Source organism: Gigantopelta aegis, chromosome 15 (assembly GCF_016097555.1).
Source record: "Gigantopelta aegis isolate Gae_Host chromosome 15, Gae_host_genome, whole genome shotgun sequence".
Lineage (NCBI taxonomy): Eukaryota > Metazoa > Mollusca > Gastropoda > Neomphalida > Peltospiridae > Gigantopelta > Gigantopelta aegis.
The window spans coordinates 5,308,973-5,325,824 of NC_054713.1; the positions used below are offsets into that span (position 1 = coordinate 5,308,973).

At 36.4% G+C, this 16,852-nt stretch overlaps 1 protein-coding gene across 3 annotated transcripts in view; it reads left to right on the plus strand.

The window, feature by feature from the left end:
- The first annotated feature begins 127 nt into the window (after positions 1-127).
- LOC121390461 (lisH domain-containing protein ARMC9-like) overlaps positions 128-16,852 on the plus strand; it is a 44,923-nt gene continuing 28,198 nt past the window's right edge. For 2 of the 3 annotated variants that reach the window (XM_041522282.1, XM_041522284.1), the window contains exons 1-9: positions 128-321; positions 4,643-4,717; positions 6,362-6,487; positions 7,453-7,620; positions 8,545-8,694; positions 10,833-10,925; positions 11,910-12,026; positions 13,090-13,164; positions 16,728-16,742. In XM_041522282.1, the coding sequence (XP_041378216.1) occupies positions 4,658-4,717; positions 6,362-6,487; positions 7,453-7,620; positions 8,545-8,694; positions 10,833-10,925; positions 11,910-12,026; positions 13,090-13,164; positions 16,728-16,742 (804 nt within the window). In that variant the 5' untranslated portion in view covers positions 128-321; positions 4,643-4,657. The remainder of the gene's footprint in view (positions 322-4,642; positions 4,718-6,361; positions 6,488-7,452; positions 7,621-8,544; positions 8,695-10,832; positions 10,926-11,909; positions 12,027-13,089; positions 13,165-16,727; positions 16,743-16,852) is intronic. The other variant, XM_041522283.1, reaches the window with a different exon arrangement.

A 16,852-nucleotide genomic window follows, 5' to 3' on the forward strand; every position in this document is an offset into this window, starting at 1 on the left:
CATCCTTCCAAATCATGTCCAAATTATTTTATTATTATTATTATTATTATATATTTTAAAGCTCGCTTTATGAAAATAGCGAAATATCACACTTACAACTTTGAGAATGGACTTTTAACAGGGTTTTTAGACCAAATCTTCAGTATTTTTTAATTGACTGGTATTCGAGATCGTAACGGATCATTATTTTGTTTTCGGTGTAGCGTGCCATGTTTCCAAATATTTGGAACAGATATAATTAATATAGTTTGTATTGAATCATTTGTTTAATGTCGCTACAATGGAGTGGCAGTCTAGTTGAATTATTTGTTTGCCATTAAGGTAAGACTTAGTTACATATTTACGCTTTATTTGATTTTCTGTGTAGCAGTTATTTTAATTAAAGCAGTATTGTTATTGCGTTGTGATCTATTTTCAAAGTACTCGTGTAACCGATACTGGGAGAAATTATTAGTTTATCTTTAACTTACGTGTAATTGAGATATATATTTCATATTTATTAATTATGTTGTTTTTATATAAACTATAAATAGGTACATTTGTTAAAGGTCATAGTTTTATAAACTTAATAAAATATGCATTTAGCAGGTTATTATCATGACAAGTTAAAGATGAAACATGATGACTAAATACTAGCCTGAGTACTCTGACAGGAGTCAGGCGATTTCGCCACCGGTCGATCTTGCCCGGGTGATCTCGCCACAGGCGAGATAGCCGTAAATTCCATATACTGCTGGGCGAAATCGCCGTACTCTATATACATATAAGCAGACGGGAATGTCACTGTTTATTACAATAAATTGGTTATTATAATAATATTTAATTAATGTTTTGGGTTTGATACTGTTCTTTATTCCCAAGCTTTTGTGTTTTCTGTACCATTTCATAGTACACTTACTTATTGTTTGAGAACATATTAATGTAACAAATTAATAAAATTCAAACTGAAACTCCATCTGTCTGTTTTCTGTCTTCCATACTGTTTACAACAAAGTTGGCCCAACTGACAGTACTTTAGGCTTATTATTATTCAGTGCATGTTTTGGGTTTGATATTGGTTTCTCAAAAAGTTGGGCGGAGTAAACAGGAAAAAAAAAAAATATATATATATAAACATCCACACAATGAGTTTACAAGGTAATTAATGTTAGTAATATAAACATTTTAAATCATAAAATTCCTCTTTAGTTAGATATATATAGTACGGCAATTTCGCCCAGCAGTATATGGAATTTACGGCGATTTCGCCCGTGGCGAGATCGCCTGGGCGAGATCGACCGGTGACAAGATCGCCCTACTTCCTCTGACAGACATTTGGACAGTTATTAATAATTATACCTCAAGTCATAACATCACTTGTAATTAATAATAACTTTTTGGGTGTTTTATAAAGGCAATTTTAGAATTAATTGCTGAAAAAGGCTTGTTTAATCTCAGGGCAGCATGGCGCTGATTGAGGCAAGATGGTGCTAGACTATTGAGGCATAATGCTGCACCATGCTAAAACAAGCTAGGGAAAACACTAGTACATGTATTAGCATACATGCTTGAATGTTCAGAACTCTTTTCGGAGTTAATGGGTGTTTAGTTAGTACCACTTGATGGAACTAGTCATGCGTGTACCTTGTGTTGTATAATATACGTTGTCACTGCATTTTGCCTCCTTGCTTTTGTGTTATGCCACCCTTTTCACATTTGGCAGCCCCATTTGGTATTTTTTCTGTGTCCATCTTTATTTTTCGGCATCCTGTTATAATTTACAACACCCAGCTCCGCTATTTCAAAATGCACACTTTTTTCACACTGAAAAACATCAATCAGTCTACACAATGGACATCAAAGGAAACAAGCTGCGTTGTGTACCAAAGTGCAACTGATAACAAAATTCAGTAGCTTACGACAGTGACTGTAACGTAATTTAACAATATTTTTAACAGCCTCTGTTGTATCCCATACCAGTATCCATTTGTATGTTTGATACACAAAATAAAAGATTGTTTTTTATTTTAGCAATGAAATGTTTTTATTTTTATCGTTTCGGCAATCTCCGACTGAAAACCCACTTATTTGGTGCCAAATTTGTCACGTGATCAGAACGGACATTCTGTCTTTTGTGTCTACTAACTCATCACTGCGTGTCTGATATTTTATCCTCAGTTGCAGATTTAATTGCTCAAAACTGATGATTTTTACTTAATGTCATAATTTGTTTATTTAGCAATTCTTAATAAAATATAGAAACGTTTAATTTTGGAGAGGGGGGGTGGAGTGGGATATCGCCATTTATAAAAACAACGGAAGTGGTAGTGTTCATTATTAAAATCATTTATTTTGGGGGCCAAATAATATATACACCTCCTTTACAAAAACAAAACTATTTTTTATCAGCTGGCGACATCAATGCAATCATTTCATTCAATGAAGATGGAAATAAAAAGAACAGAAAAATGTTATCCCACAGTAGGAGATCACTTAAAAAACTCTTATTATTTTTTAGATGTTTTAAAATCTTTATTAAAATAATAATATTAAAACCTTGATCGGTTTAGCAAAACGAATACCCATGAATGTCAGACTGACACTCGAGCTGTTTTAACTGAACTACATTTTAACTAACAGTGCATAAAAGATAAGACAGCTTGTACATCGTACCAACTATTCAATACCAAATACTGAGGGGCAAAATAAGGCACAGGTATTTCCACAGTACACCAACACCAACTACAGTAACCAATACCAAATACTGATGGGCATCCATAGAATCATTTTCATGTCATATTCACCGAAAATTTGGGCAACTTCATCTCAGAAACATCAGGTTCCATTAAATGTTTGCTTAAATGCTAGTAGTCCATGATTCCATTTATAATAAATTATTGTTTATTGAAGTTTTGAAAAATTGCCATCGGCATGCTCAAAACTGCCATCAGTGGGTCCTTTCACTCACCGACGGCAGTTTATTTTTTTAATTGCCGTGGGTGATAAATTCTTAAGTTTGAACCCTACTATGTTTGATGTTAAATACCTTTACATCACAATCATTTTCGAGTTACTTTATAAAAACATTTCAGCATAGTAATCACTAATAAACACACTACCAGCCCTCTATGTTAACTTTTCTGTCCAGGAGCCAGATGGTACCTACTTCTATTTTTTTAGGTGCCAAATAGCAAAATTAGGAACCATGTTTATATACCGATAGTATATATGTGTGTATGATTCATGATTGTATATATTGTGTTTGTATGAATGAATGTGTATGCAGAGTTCACACTTAAGAATTTTCACCCACGACAATTAAAAAAACACAAACTGTCGTCAGTGAAAAGACCTACCGACGGCAGTTTTGAGTATGCCGACGGCAATTTTTTTAAACTGACTTTTGCAGCCAATAAACTTAATTGAAATGTTATTTGTCTGTATATATACATGTAGTCAAATTTCTTCAAGGTATGTCAATAAACAAGATTTTATTATAAATGGAATCATGGACTACTAGCATAAGCTAACATTTAACGGAACCTGGTGTTTGTGAGACAAAATTGCTCAAGTTTTCGGTGAATATGACATGAAAATTGTTATATGGATGACATTAAATTGTATACAGTGTTCTCGCTATTCCAAATCTCTACCATAACAACTTGTAATAATCGGATTAAAAAAACCCACTTTACTAAAATGCAACACTGGAGGGGCAGTCCTCCTATATATATACGAAACACAAAACTATTATAATTCATTGATGTATCCTGTTATAAATATGTGATAGCAGAAATACAAGTTTGAAAATTATTTTCCTCCGCTTTTTAATTCATGCATTAATGATAATTTTTATTTGTAACAAATCAGATTTGAAAAAATAAGTATATATGTACTAAGAATTTTCCATGAAAAAGGGGGAAAATGCCTCAAGTCATAACATCACAAGTAATACATTTGGAATTCACTGATAGTTAACTGGTTTCCTACTTTATGCTGTTCGCGTGCTACATAAGAAAGGTAGACAGAGATCCCAATCTATTAATCACGTAATCAACATTTCATTTTTGTTTTTTGTTTTAAAAGTTATTGACTATATTGTAATGTTTTGTTACAAACTTTTACGTTCCTTTTAAATAAAGTGTTTCATTAGGTGTACCAAGAAACGTTTTATAACTGTTTAGATATTTTACTCTGATATTATATACTTGTTAAAATTTGACTTCGACAAGTCAAAGAAAACATAGCTGCAGTCTTTTTTCATGGTGATCATATTATCGATATTGTAATGATTTTTAACTCTGTGAAATTGAGGGCAAAATTCATTTAGTGGTAGGCCTATACAGCGACTATTTCACTGGTCTGTTTATATCAACTTTGATTCGGTCGCTGGGTGTGTGTGTGTGAGAGAGATGATCGTATGAAATGTTATAGACACCCCCCCCCCCCCTCCAAAAAAAGTGTATGAACCGGAGTATGTTTTAGAAAAAAAAATCACACGTTTTCAACCCAAAAAATAATTAGATGTAAATAAAATAAATAAATCAGCTTGTTTGTAAATTGTAATTTATTTCTTGCCTAGCTTAGTACATTAAAGGTCTTGCATTGTCACAATTTGTAAGATTTTTCTAAAATAATTTAAAATTATTGTCTGTGTTTTCAGAATGACAGACTAATTATGTCTGGAAATCTTGCTGTGGTTGGTTTCGAAGGTGAACTCAACTCGATTGTGAAAGAGGTAAGTTTTAAGCTGTATCCCAACTGTGTGAGCAATGTGACCATTTGTTAAGAAACTATTAGACTAAGTTAATAAAGTGAATATACAACATGTTTCAGGTCTCTCCCTACTCACCAATCACCAACAGATGGGAAAGGGTGGGTGTTTCTACACATAGTTATTAAAGTGAATATACAACATGTTTCAGGTCTCTCCCTACTCACCAATCACCAACAGATGGGAAAAGTTGGGTGTTTCTACACTTAGTTAATAAAGTGAATATACAACATGTTTCAGGTCTCTCCCTACTCACCAATCACCAACAGATGGGAAAGGGTGGGTGTTTCTACACTTAGTTAATAAAGTGAATATACAACATGTTTCAGGTCTCTCCCTACTCACCAATCACCAACAGATGGGAAAGGGTGGGTGTTTCTACACTTAGTTAATAAAGTGAATATACAACATGTTTCAGGTCTCTCCCTACTCACCAATCACCAACAGATGGGAAAGGGTGGGTGTTTCTACACTTAGTTAATAAAGATGTTTCAGGTCTCTCCCTACTCACCAATCACCAACAGATGGGAAAGGGTGGGTGTTTCTACACTTAGTTAATAAAGTGAATATACAACATGTTTCAGGTCTCTCCCTACTCGCCAATCACCAACAGATGGGAAAGGGTGGGTGTTTCTACACTTAGTTAATAAAGTGAATATACAACATGTTTCAGGTCTCTCCCTACTCACCAATCACCAACAGATGGGAAAGGGTGGGTGTTTCTACACTTAGTTAATAAAGTGAATATACAACATGTTTCAGGTCTCTCCCTACTCACCAATCACCAACAGATGGGAAAGGGTGGGTGTTTCTACACTTAGTTAATAAAGTGAATATACAACATGTTTCAGGTCTCTCCCTACTCACCAATCACCAACAGATGGGAAAGGGTGGGTGTTTCTACACTTAGTTAATAAAGTGAATATACAACATGTTTCAGGTCTCTCCCTACTCACCAATCACCAACAGATGGGAAAGGGTGGGTGTTTCTACACTTAGTTAATAAAGTGAATATACAACATGTTTCAGGTCTCTCCCTACTCACCAATCACCAACAGATGGGAAAGGGTGGGTGTTTCTACACTTAGTTAAAAAGTTAATGTTTGTTTTGTTTAATGACTCCACTAGAACACATTGATTTATTAATCATTGGCTATTGGATGTCAAACATTTGGTAATTCTGACATACATGTATATACTGATATAGTTTTAGTGAGTTCTAACTCTCAGAGGCAGGCCTGTAAAAATTTAAAATTAATGCAAAAATAAATTCTGATAACCCGTTTCTTTATCCATAACCCAGTCCTTATGGTTTCATACGAGCAATTGTTGTCGCTTACATGTGCCTGTACAAACCAATTTATGCTTTGTCAAAAAACAGCTTGCCTCATCACATTGATATTGCTAATTTATTTCAATAAAAAATTTACTGTGAATTTCTCACAGAGAGCAACTGCATACTGTCCTACATAATTTTAGAAGAACAGTTTATTGCTCACCATCGATTTTCAAACCGTAAGCCCTGAGTAACACATATCCATCTAAATTCCATGTACGGAAGAATCCACCACCGGTTTGATTAAAATAGTCTTATTTGTCTGATTTCAGTATTTACTGTTCAACACCTTGGAGAAGAGTTGTCTGGTGTTTGAGAAGGAATGCAACGAGAAGGGAAAGCCTATTTCACCAACAGATGGCAGGGCACCAACCGACCAGAAGCTGCTATCAGTGCAGGTACATGTATGTACAGTGACACTCCTCTAAACCAGACACCTTCGAAACCAACTATAATGTCCAGTTATAAGAGGTATCCAGTTTAGAGAGGTTCTCTTTTGGACAGATATTTTAAAAAGTGCCACGAAAAACGTCTGGTTTTAAGGGAATTCCAGTTTACAGAGGGTCCGGTTTTGAGAGGTTTCACTGTAGATGTATACCACCTCGGGCAACTAACCATTTGGAGATTGCCACAGTATTTTCAGTTTTCTGCAGCATTTATTTTGCAATGGAATTATTATTTTTTTGATGTAATACTAACGAAATTGTCTCTTCCCCATTAATTGTAAGACTGCCGTAGTCTCGTAGAAAATGCTGTGGTGACTTTTTTTTCAAGGCATGTTTTTGCCATGGCCATTTTCTTAATTGCTGAGAGAAACAAATAAGCGAACATTTGGTATTGTAGACCAAATTTAATTCACTACTAGTGTAGTATTGTCTGTATATACAGTATCTATATATATATATATATAATACAAAAATGTAATACAGAGCTAGTAATGGGTGAGCAAAATATTTTGCCAAATTGTCTATTAAATTAAAAAAATTGCAGAAACCACCATTATTTTATTCAAATATGTCAATTATTTATTGAATTTATTTTGCCAAATTAAAATAAAATTTGCCATCTGCTTGCAAAATTACAGAATTTGGCGAGTGCCAGAGCTATCCCTTTAATATGGTGCTTCGTCATAATCAGTATTTTCAAAAATTACAATCAATTACATGTGATTGATTTCACGTGGTCAGATTTCCCATTGATTATTAAAACACCTGATATGAGTGGTTTGATTCCTTGGAAGATGGCAGAATCAGTTATTTTGAGAATACCAGGCTCCTCGCCTCACTCACCTAAATATTGTACATGTGTATGTTTGTTTAATTATTACTGTTTGTATATTTGTGGATTTTTATTTTTTCCCCAGAATGAAATGCTTCAGAGTTACAGAACTGGAAATCATCAACCATTCCTAAAACTGTGGAACGAATATTTACCTGCAAGCTTCCGCAATGACGACTCTGTAGCTCAAAAACTGGAATTTTATCTTCACATCTACTTTGCGATCTACCCCATAAAACATGGCCACACTCGTGTATGTTTTAGTCTTTTAATTTACTACTGTGCTCTATGCACGATAGATTTAGTAATGAACTTTAAAGATGCATTATTATTATTATTAAAGTAATAATGTTTTTTTTTTTACAAAAAGCACATATTTTATTATATAATAATTATCAGTTTAAAATATGATTGCTGTTTCACAAAACTGCATTTTTTCTTTTGTATTAGCTATACAAAAATCCCATCTTGTTTATAATGATGATCAATGACTATTTTTTCTTCAAATTTCATCACTTTAAGATATCAGTTGTGTTTATTATCTGACAAAGTGATATATAGTTAAAGGATGCAATACATTTACATTGTGTACGTTTGTTTTGCGAAAGAATACATTGTTAAGCCTTCAGAAACAGAAAATAATTTGAAGGCAGTGAGCGAATTTGAGGAGAGTCCGGGAGCCTGAGGCTCGCAAAAATCATATAGGACTGTCTCGCTTGGCTAGCATACAAGCCTGCATGGCTCGTAAAAGTTATTTGTACAGATTACATTGATTTCTAGAAATGAAACAGTCAGCATATATCTCAAAATCCTGTGAAACCACAGTCATGAACAGCGATCTTTTGGATGGTTTCATACAAAACATTTAGTGTATTTTCTGTTCTACTGGAGATGCACAGCAGAGCTCCCTGGGTTTGTGGCGGGCTTTAAAGATTTGTAAACAGGGAGACCTTACGACACTTAAACTTTTTAAACCAAAATCGCACACCGGAAGGTGTACAATAAAAACAAAATAGACCATAAGTGTCACTACTAGGTTTGAATTTGGAAACTTTTTAAAAAGTATAAAAATTTATCCGTTAATTTCCAAGATTTTAGGTTATGTAATTTCACCCTTCATACTTTCTGGCAGAAAGCCTGATTATTACACAATTGTTCCATTCCTTTGACTCGACAGGAAGAAGCTGATGCGAACATGGTGGAATTTAAACAATTCATCGAGACCCGCGGCTCCACTCTCAGTCAGACGACAGAGTTCCTTCCCTTTTACGCACTTCCATTTGTTCCCAATCCAAAGGCACACCCGTCATACAAGGAGCTGTTTTCAGTGAGTGTTTAACATTTGATCATTTCAGTTTAGTTTACTTTTATATACTTCTCGTGGAGCAGGATTTAGCCCAGTCGGTTGAATGCTCACTTGGGGTGCTTGCATTGCAGGATCGAATCACCTCGGTGGATCCATTCCACTGATTGGTTTTTTTCTTGTTCTAATCAGTGCACCACAACTGGTCAAAGATCGTGGTATGTGCTTTTCTGTCTTTGTGAAAGTGCATATAAAAGATCCCTTACTGCATTAGACCAGAAGCGGTCAGGCCCTTTATAAGGGCCCTATGGGCAACCTAGGGAGACACCACAGCATCGTAAAGGTCTAAAATTAACGAGCTACTCTCGATTCACTAATATCAAAACCTATATTAGCTCGGCCATTTACCTTTCGACCGACCGTTCAAAATTGCGCCAAATTCCCTCAATCAAAATTGCGCACCCTTTTCTCTTTGGCATTTAACTGCTCCATTCAAATTCCATAGCACCACCACCACCACCACCCCCCACCTGCTACCGATTTGATCAGGCTGCTGGTGCTCCCTTGCACCTGCCAGTGCAGGCGGTCCCTCCTCTCCCCTCCCCCAACCTTTCCTGTCATGGCCGGCTCTTGTGCCCACGACAGGCGTGCGCTACAACAGCTTGTTCTGAATGTGCACGTAAAACCCTATGACATGACATTAGTAAAAAATGTAGTGGGTTTCATCTGTCGGAAGTATCAAATGTTTGACATCCAGTAGCCAATGATTAATTAATCAATGTGCTGTAGTTGTGTCGTTAAACAAAAACAAACTTTAACTTTATAGACTTCTCGGATAGCATTCTGCCTGTGGACCAGTAATGAACCATTAGACTATCTCATGGTCCATTCCTTGACATGGTGAGGTAGCTTGCATGTCTCAGTGACTCAGAGAGCTATGCCAGCTGGAGCATCAGCTCCTGGTAGGGTCACCCAAGCTGGACTGGTAAATGGGTAGAGACTAGACTAATATGGACCAGACAGAGGACGTGAGTCAAGAAAGACAACTGTCTAGGAGAAGCAAACTCCAAAATCAAAACGGGGCTAGAGAGGCTCAGAATCCTAGTAAGGAAACACTCCTAGGAGGAAAAAACATTCCAAACTCAAACCAAGTCCACTGAAGTCAGAGTACAGAAGCTATGCATAAGCATTAGTGTGGAAACCGATAGGAAAATGTCTGTACATGCACCAAGTTCTATGATCATCAAGAACCATTAGAGGCCAGTGGCTTCGTCATTGTTCATTAACCTTCTAACTACAGCTGGCGAGAATTCTCACTCAACAGCATGCTGACACACTGTATACCACATACAGTACTGGGCACTCATATTTCCCCGCCATTTTGAACACAACACTGACTGTAAATAATAATAGAACAACACCAATAAAGACTAATCGTGATAATGGGTGCTGTAGTTTTTTGTTTTTGTGTGAAAAATACCTGGTAGTTTTGACTTGAAAAATTAGTTTTTGCAAGTATTTTTGCTTGACAACAATGACAGAATGTTGTGGTCATTTTCAGGAATTGATACCTTATTTTGAAAGTTAATTTGATGACAAATTTGACTGTTTTACCAACAATGAAAATCAAGAAATATTGGGATGTGAATCACAGTTTTAAAAAAACCCATTCTTGTCAGTAAAACACAGTTATTGGTAACAATGACCATAAATACTGGACATCGGACCACAAATCTGCATAAGTAAATGTGACTTTATCGATTTTTGGCCTAATTTTAATCCACATTAACTGATCTAAAATATAAGTCAGAAAAAAACTTAGAAAATAATACTTACTGATTCACATACATGTATAAACATTATTTTATGTATTTATGAAAAATTTAAGTGAAAATATGTGAATAAAAGTTATAAATTTGTACATGGCTTTTGTTAAAAATTAATCCAGTAGTCAAAACGTTAATCATATTGTGATGTGGGATCTAACTCAGTCAGTAGAGTGCTCATCTTGTGTCCTTTGGTCACAGGATTGAACCTTCTCAAAATTCGGTTATGACCAATTTCCCAGAAACCTGGATCAAATCAAGGTGTATCTTTGCATAATGCTTTTAGTAGATTTCTTTTCCAATTGTAAAACTAATCTCGTCCAATTTTGTTTTCAGGATAGTTGGTCCGAAGATTTAGAAAACAGACTGGACAAGTTCATCTCTCTCGCCCTGAAGTCTGCACCACAGCCCAGATTGTTTGATCTTTATGTATCCTACTGATTGGACTTTAAAAACCCCATGTTTTGTAAAAATGTGTATAAATATTGTTAAATTCAATGTGAATACTTTGTAAATGTTTATATAGTTTGTGAAATTCAATGCATTAACACTGCCTTTAGTAGTAATCACAAGTTAGCCATATGTCATTTCACACTTTGTTCATTGATTATAAGGGACTATTAAAGTTTATTTATTATACTGTAATAAATAAACAAACAAACAAATAAATAATGAATATAAGCTAAATGAATGAGTGGGAGAGTGAGTGAATGAGTGAATGAATGAATGAACAAAAATAAGAAAACACTAAACTAAAAATATTCAAATGAGTGAAAAAAATGATGAATTAATAAATGGGTGAATGAAAGAGAAAATAAACAAATAAACATGTCAAATAAATAATTGATATAAGCTGAGTAAGTGAATAAATGAAAAAAAGAGAAGAAAACGGGTAACTTAAAATATTCATGTGATTGAAATAAATGAAATAAATTAATGAATGAGTAAATAGAAAAGAATGAATAATAAAGTAATCAATTAATACTAATTAATAATCTTTATATTAACTATTACTTTGCAGTACAGTTACATATTAAATATATTAAAAAACCCATATACATTTCAGGGCTTTAGATTGCATCATAGTTGAGGTAATAAACGTTGTGTCCAAAATACATATGCTCAAAATAACCACGCCCAAATTAAGTGTGAACATGCTGACATCAAAATATTTCATCTCAAAACCACTGAAATGTTAAGTTTAATTAGATTAAAATAACTTGAAATGCCTTTATGAATACTGACAACTCTCCAGCAGCTGTTAATGACAGTACTGAACTTAAACAACCTTCCTGCACTCAGAAAAGACTAAATTCCCCGTTGTGTAACAATTAGTGAATCTAAATGCCTGCATAGTTTGATTGAAGTGGGGTACAGACAGATTGTGTGATTTTAAACCTTAACATCCGACAGCGCAGTGCGGGAGGCGATGATAAGAATCTGCACCAGGAAAACACCATTCTTCAGCAGAGAGTGGCCGATGCAGAAAAGAAGACGATGACGTACATCAAACGACACAACAAAGTGCAGGTAGACACAATTACTTCCCTTTACATGCAGGGTTACCTCCCTTTATATGCAGGGTGGCACTTTAAAAAGTTCAGGTAGGCACAGTTACTTCCCTTTACATGCGGGTTGGCATGTAAAAAAGTTCAGATAGACACGGTGGAATAAAAAAAAAATTGCAGGTAGAGACAGATCCCTTTTTATGCAGGGTAAGATGTGAAAAAAAGTTCAGGTAGACATTCCACCATGCTATCCTGCCTGTGAGATCGTGTATATAAAAGATCCTTGCTACTAACGGAAACATGTAGCGGGTTTCCTCTCTTAAGACTATATGTTGAAATTACCAAATATTTGACATCCAGTAGCCAATGATTAATAAATCAATGTGCTCTAGTAGTGTCATTAAACAACACAAAACCATCCCACAGACAGGATAGCACATACCACAGCCTTTGATATACCACTCGTGGTGTATTGGCTGGAACAAGAAATAGTCCAATGGGCCATTTATCGCGAGTTACATGTACAGTAATTGGTTCATTTGTGCATATCTTGCTTACACTGAAGTAATCTCTACTACAGTGGTAAGTTGCTTGCTCGATGCGCAGTTGGTGTGGGATCGATCCCCGTTGGTGGGCCCTTTGGGCTATTTCTCGTTCCAGCCAGTGCACCACGACTGTTATATCAAAGGCTGTGTTATGTACTACCTTGTTTGTGGGATAGTGCATATAAAAGATCCCTTGCTGCTAATCAAAAGGAGTAGCCTATGAAGTGGTGACAGTGGGTTTCCTCTCTCAATATCTGTGTGGTCCTTAACCATATGTCTGATGCCATATAACCGTAAATAAAATGTGTTGAGTGCATTGTTAAATAAAACATTTCTTTCTTTCTTTAATCTCTACTAGTTTTGTTATATAACTATATATATTTTTTTTTGAATAGACTGTACTTGATATAATAATCATGGGAAACAAAATTTTGGTTCCGTGATTTTCTAGACACGCTACCGACACAGTTACCAGAAACTAGCGTTTCCGTGAAATCTGAAGGTCATAATCTCTAAGTTTTGTCATGTTGCTTGTTTTAGGCCGACTACCACAACTTGATTGGAATCACGGCTGATTTGGTTGATGCTCTGGAGTCGACGGTTCAAGGACATACGGTATGTTCGTCATCTTTGTAGCTAAACATTCGTGCGGTGATACTTGAGAGACTGGAATCAGCTTTTGGGGGCCGTTTAATACGTGGCTTTTGTTTTAACATTTTGTCTGTTTAACACATTCCTCCACCCCACCCAACCCAACCCTTAAGCACACCATATAAAGTTAGGTAGAAGATGGTGAACTTAATATAAAGACGATTTTCATGTCTAGTTATGCTTGAATCATGCTATTTGAGGACCAAAACGGGTTAATTATAAGTGGTTGTTAGGTACGTAGTTTTTTATTTGTACTTGTTTCCATGCTTATATCCAGTTTAAGGTTCAGTCATGCTGTCCTGGGCACATACACCTCAGCTGTGTAGACTGTCTGTCCAGGACAGTGGGTTAGTGAGAGGGAAGTTAGTGTATTGGACTTACACAGAATCGTTAAACTCGCTTTGGTTACGAGCTGGTACCGGGATGTGAACCCAGTACCTACCAGCTTTGACACCACCGAGGCCGGTAGTTACAGAGAAGTCAATTGTAGTAGCCATATACTTCCCTACTGAGCTGTTGAAAATAACTTTGACACCACCGAGGCCGGTAGTTACAGAGAAGTCAATTGTAGTAGCCATATACTTCCCTACTGAGCTGTTGAAAATAACTTTGACACCACCGAGGCCGGTAGTTACAGAGAAGTTAATTGTAGTAGCCATATACTTCCCTACTGAGCTGTTGAAAATAACTTTGACACCACCGAGGCCGGTAGTTACAGAGAAGTCAGTTGTAGTAGCCATATACTTCCCTACTGAGCTGTTGAAAATAACTTTGACACCACCGAGGCCGGTAGTTACAGAGAAGTCAATTGTAGTAGCCATATACTTCCCTACTGAGCTGTTGAAAATAACTTTGACACCACCGAGACCGGTAGTTACAGAGAAGTCAATTGTAGTAGCCATATACTTCCCTACTGAGGTGTTGAAAATAACTTTGACACCACCGAGGCCGGTAGTTACAGAGAAGTCAGTTGTAGTAGCCATATACTTCCCTACTGAGCTGTTGAAAATAACTTTGACACCACCGAGGCCGGTAGTTACAGAGAAGTCAATTGTAGTAGCCATATACTTCCCTACTGAGCTGTTGAAAATAACTTTGACACCACGAGGCCGGTAGTTACAGAGAAGTCAGTTGTAGTAGCCATATACTTCCCTACTGAGCTGTTGAAAATAACTTTGACACCACCGAGGCCGGTAGTTACAGAGAAGTCAATTGTAGTAGCCATATACTTCCCTACTGAGCTGTTGAAAATAACTTTGACACCACCGAGGCCGGTAGTTACAGAGAAGTCAATTGTAGTAGCCATATACTTCCCTACTGAGCTGTTGAAAATAACTTTGACACCACCGAGGCCGGTAGTTACAGAGAAGTCAATTGTAGTAGCCATATACTTCCCTACTGAGCTGTTGAAAATAACTTTGACACCACCGAGGCCGGTAGTTACAGAGAAGTCAATTGTAGTAGCCATATACTTCCCTACTGAGCTGTTGAAAATAACTTTGACACCACCGAGGCCGGTAGTTACAGAGAAGTCAATTGTAGTAGCCATATACTTCCCTACTGAGCTGTTGAAAATAACTTTGACACCACCGAGGCCGGTAGTTACAGAGAAGTCAATTGTAGTAGCCATATACTTCCCTACTGAGCTGTTGAAAATAACTTTGACACCACCGAGGCCGGTAGTTACAGAGAAGTCAATTGTAGTAGCCATATACTTCCCTACTGAGCTGTTGAAAATAACTTTGACACCACCGAGGCCGGTAGTTACAGAGAAGTCAATTGTAGTAGCCATATACTTCCCTACTGAGCTGTTGAAAATAACTTTGACACCACCGAGGCCGGTAGTTACAGAGAAGTCAATTGTAGTAGCCATATACTTCCCTACTGAGCTGTTGAAAATAACTTTGACACCACCGAGGCCGGTAGTTACAGAGAAGTCAATTGTAGTAGCCATATACTTCCCTACTGAGCTGTTGAAAATAACTTTGACACCACCGAGGCCGGTAGTTACAGAGAAGTCAATTGTAGTAGCCATATACTTCCCTACTGAGCTGTTGAAAATAACTTTGACACCACCGAGGCCGGTAGTTACAGAGAAGTCAATTGTAGTAGCCATATACTTCCCTACTGAGCTGTTGAAAATAACTTTGACACCACCGAGGCCGGTAGTTACAGAGAAGTCAATTGTAGTAGCCATATACTTCCCTACTGAGCTGTTGAAAATAACTTTGACACCACCGAGGCCGGTAGTTACAGAGAAGTCAATTGTAGTAGCCATATACTTCCCTACTGAGCTGTTGAAAATAACTTTGACACCACCGAGGCCGGTAGTTACAGAGAAGTCAATTGTAGTAGCCATATACTTCCCTACTGAGCTGTTGAAAATACCTTGATGGGAGCGGATACCAGGGTGAGAACCCAGTACTTCGCAGCCTTAAAGTCGACACCTCTAATACCTTGAACTTTACACCAGTTATTTGACGGATTTGTGTCTGTGTAGTGACTTTGGGGACAGGACGTAGCCCAGTGATAAAGCGCTTGCCTGTTCTGGGATCGATCCCCATTGGTGGACCCATTTGGCTATTTTTCAATCCAGCCAGTGCACCATGACTGGTACATCAACGGTCGTGGTATGTGGTATCCTGTCTTTGGGATGGTGCATATAAAACATCCCTTGCTACTAATGGAAAAATGTAGCGGGTTTCCTCTCTAAGACTACATGTATATATCAAAATTATGAAATGTTTGACATCCAATAGCCGATGATTAATTAATCAATGTGCTGTAGTGATGTTGTTAAACAAAACAAACTTTTTAACTTTAGTATAGTGATTTGTTGGACATCTGATCGTTGCTGATTCAACCAATAAATGAACAGAGGTTTTCATTCATTACTCGTTACGTTAATAGATTCAATAGATCCTCTAGGACTACATGCATGTGAAAACAAAGAAGAGAAAACATTTAAAAAAGGAAATCTTTTCATTGCTTCTTTCCCTACAATGTTGTGATTTATGAAAGAGTGCCTAATTTAACTGAAGGGTCCACAGGAAGAACCTGTGATGTCACATTTTTAGTAAGGTGATATTTTGTAATTTTAACATCCAATCGTGGAATATTTATGCCTCATAAAGCATAATTTACCAACTACTTTTAATGGCATACCATAATTATATGTTTTTTATTTAGTGTGTCATTGTAACATCGATATACACAACCATTATAATACTGACTATTTGTTTCGACATCATAGGTTATTCCCATGGACCCCGTCAATTATAATAATGAGTTTTGTCGTTTCATTAACCCATTTTTTTTCTTCTCCTCTCTCTTTTTTTAATTTTTAAAAATTAAAACTAACCAATCCTATTATTACGAAATCAGTAACTACACTGCATGTGCATCATTTGTTATTGGACATTTTGTTTAATGTAACACCATTTTTCATTGGTTGTGCACCTTTTTTTCATGCATATGTGTACCAAGTGTTACAATTTTAATACCTTTTTGCTGCTGTTCTGCTTCAGGAAAACCCCACCAAAGTAAGTATTTGTGAGTAAACGTTGCTGATGGGTAAACACACAACTTTGTCAACTTTTCTTAGTCCCTGTCTGTGTTTATATAAATATATAACCATGTGGCTTTTTTTTTT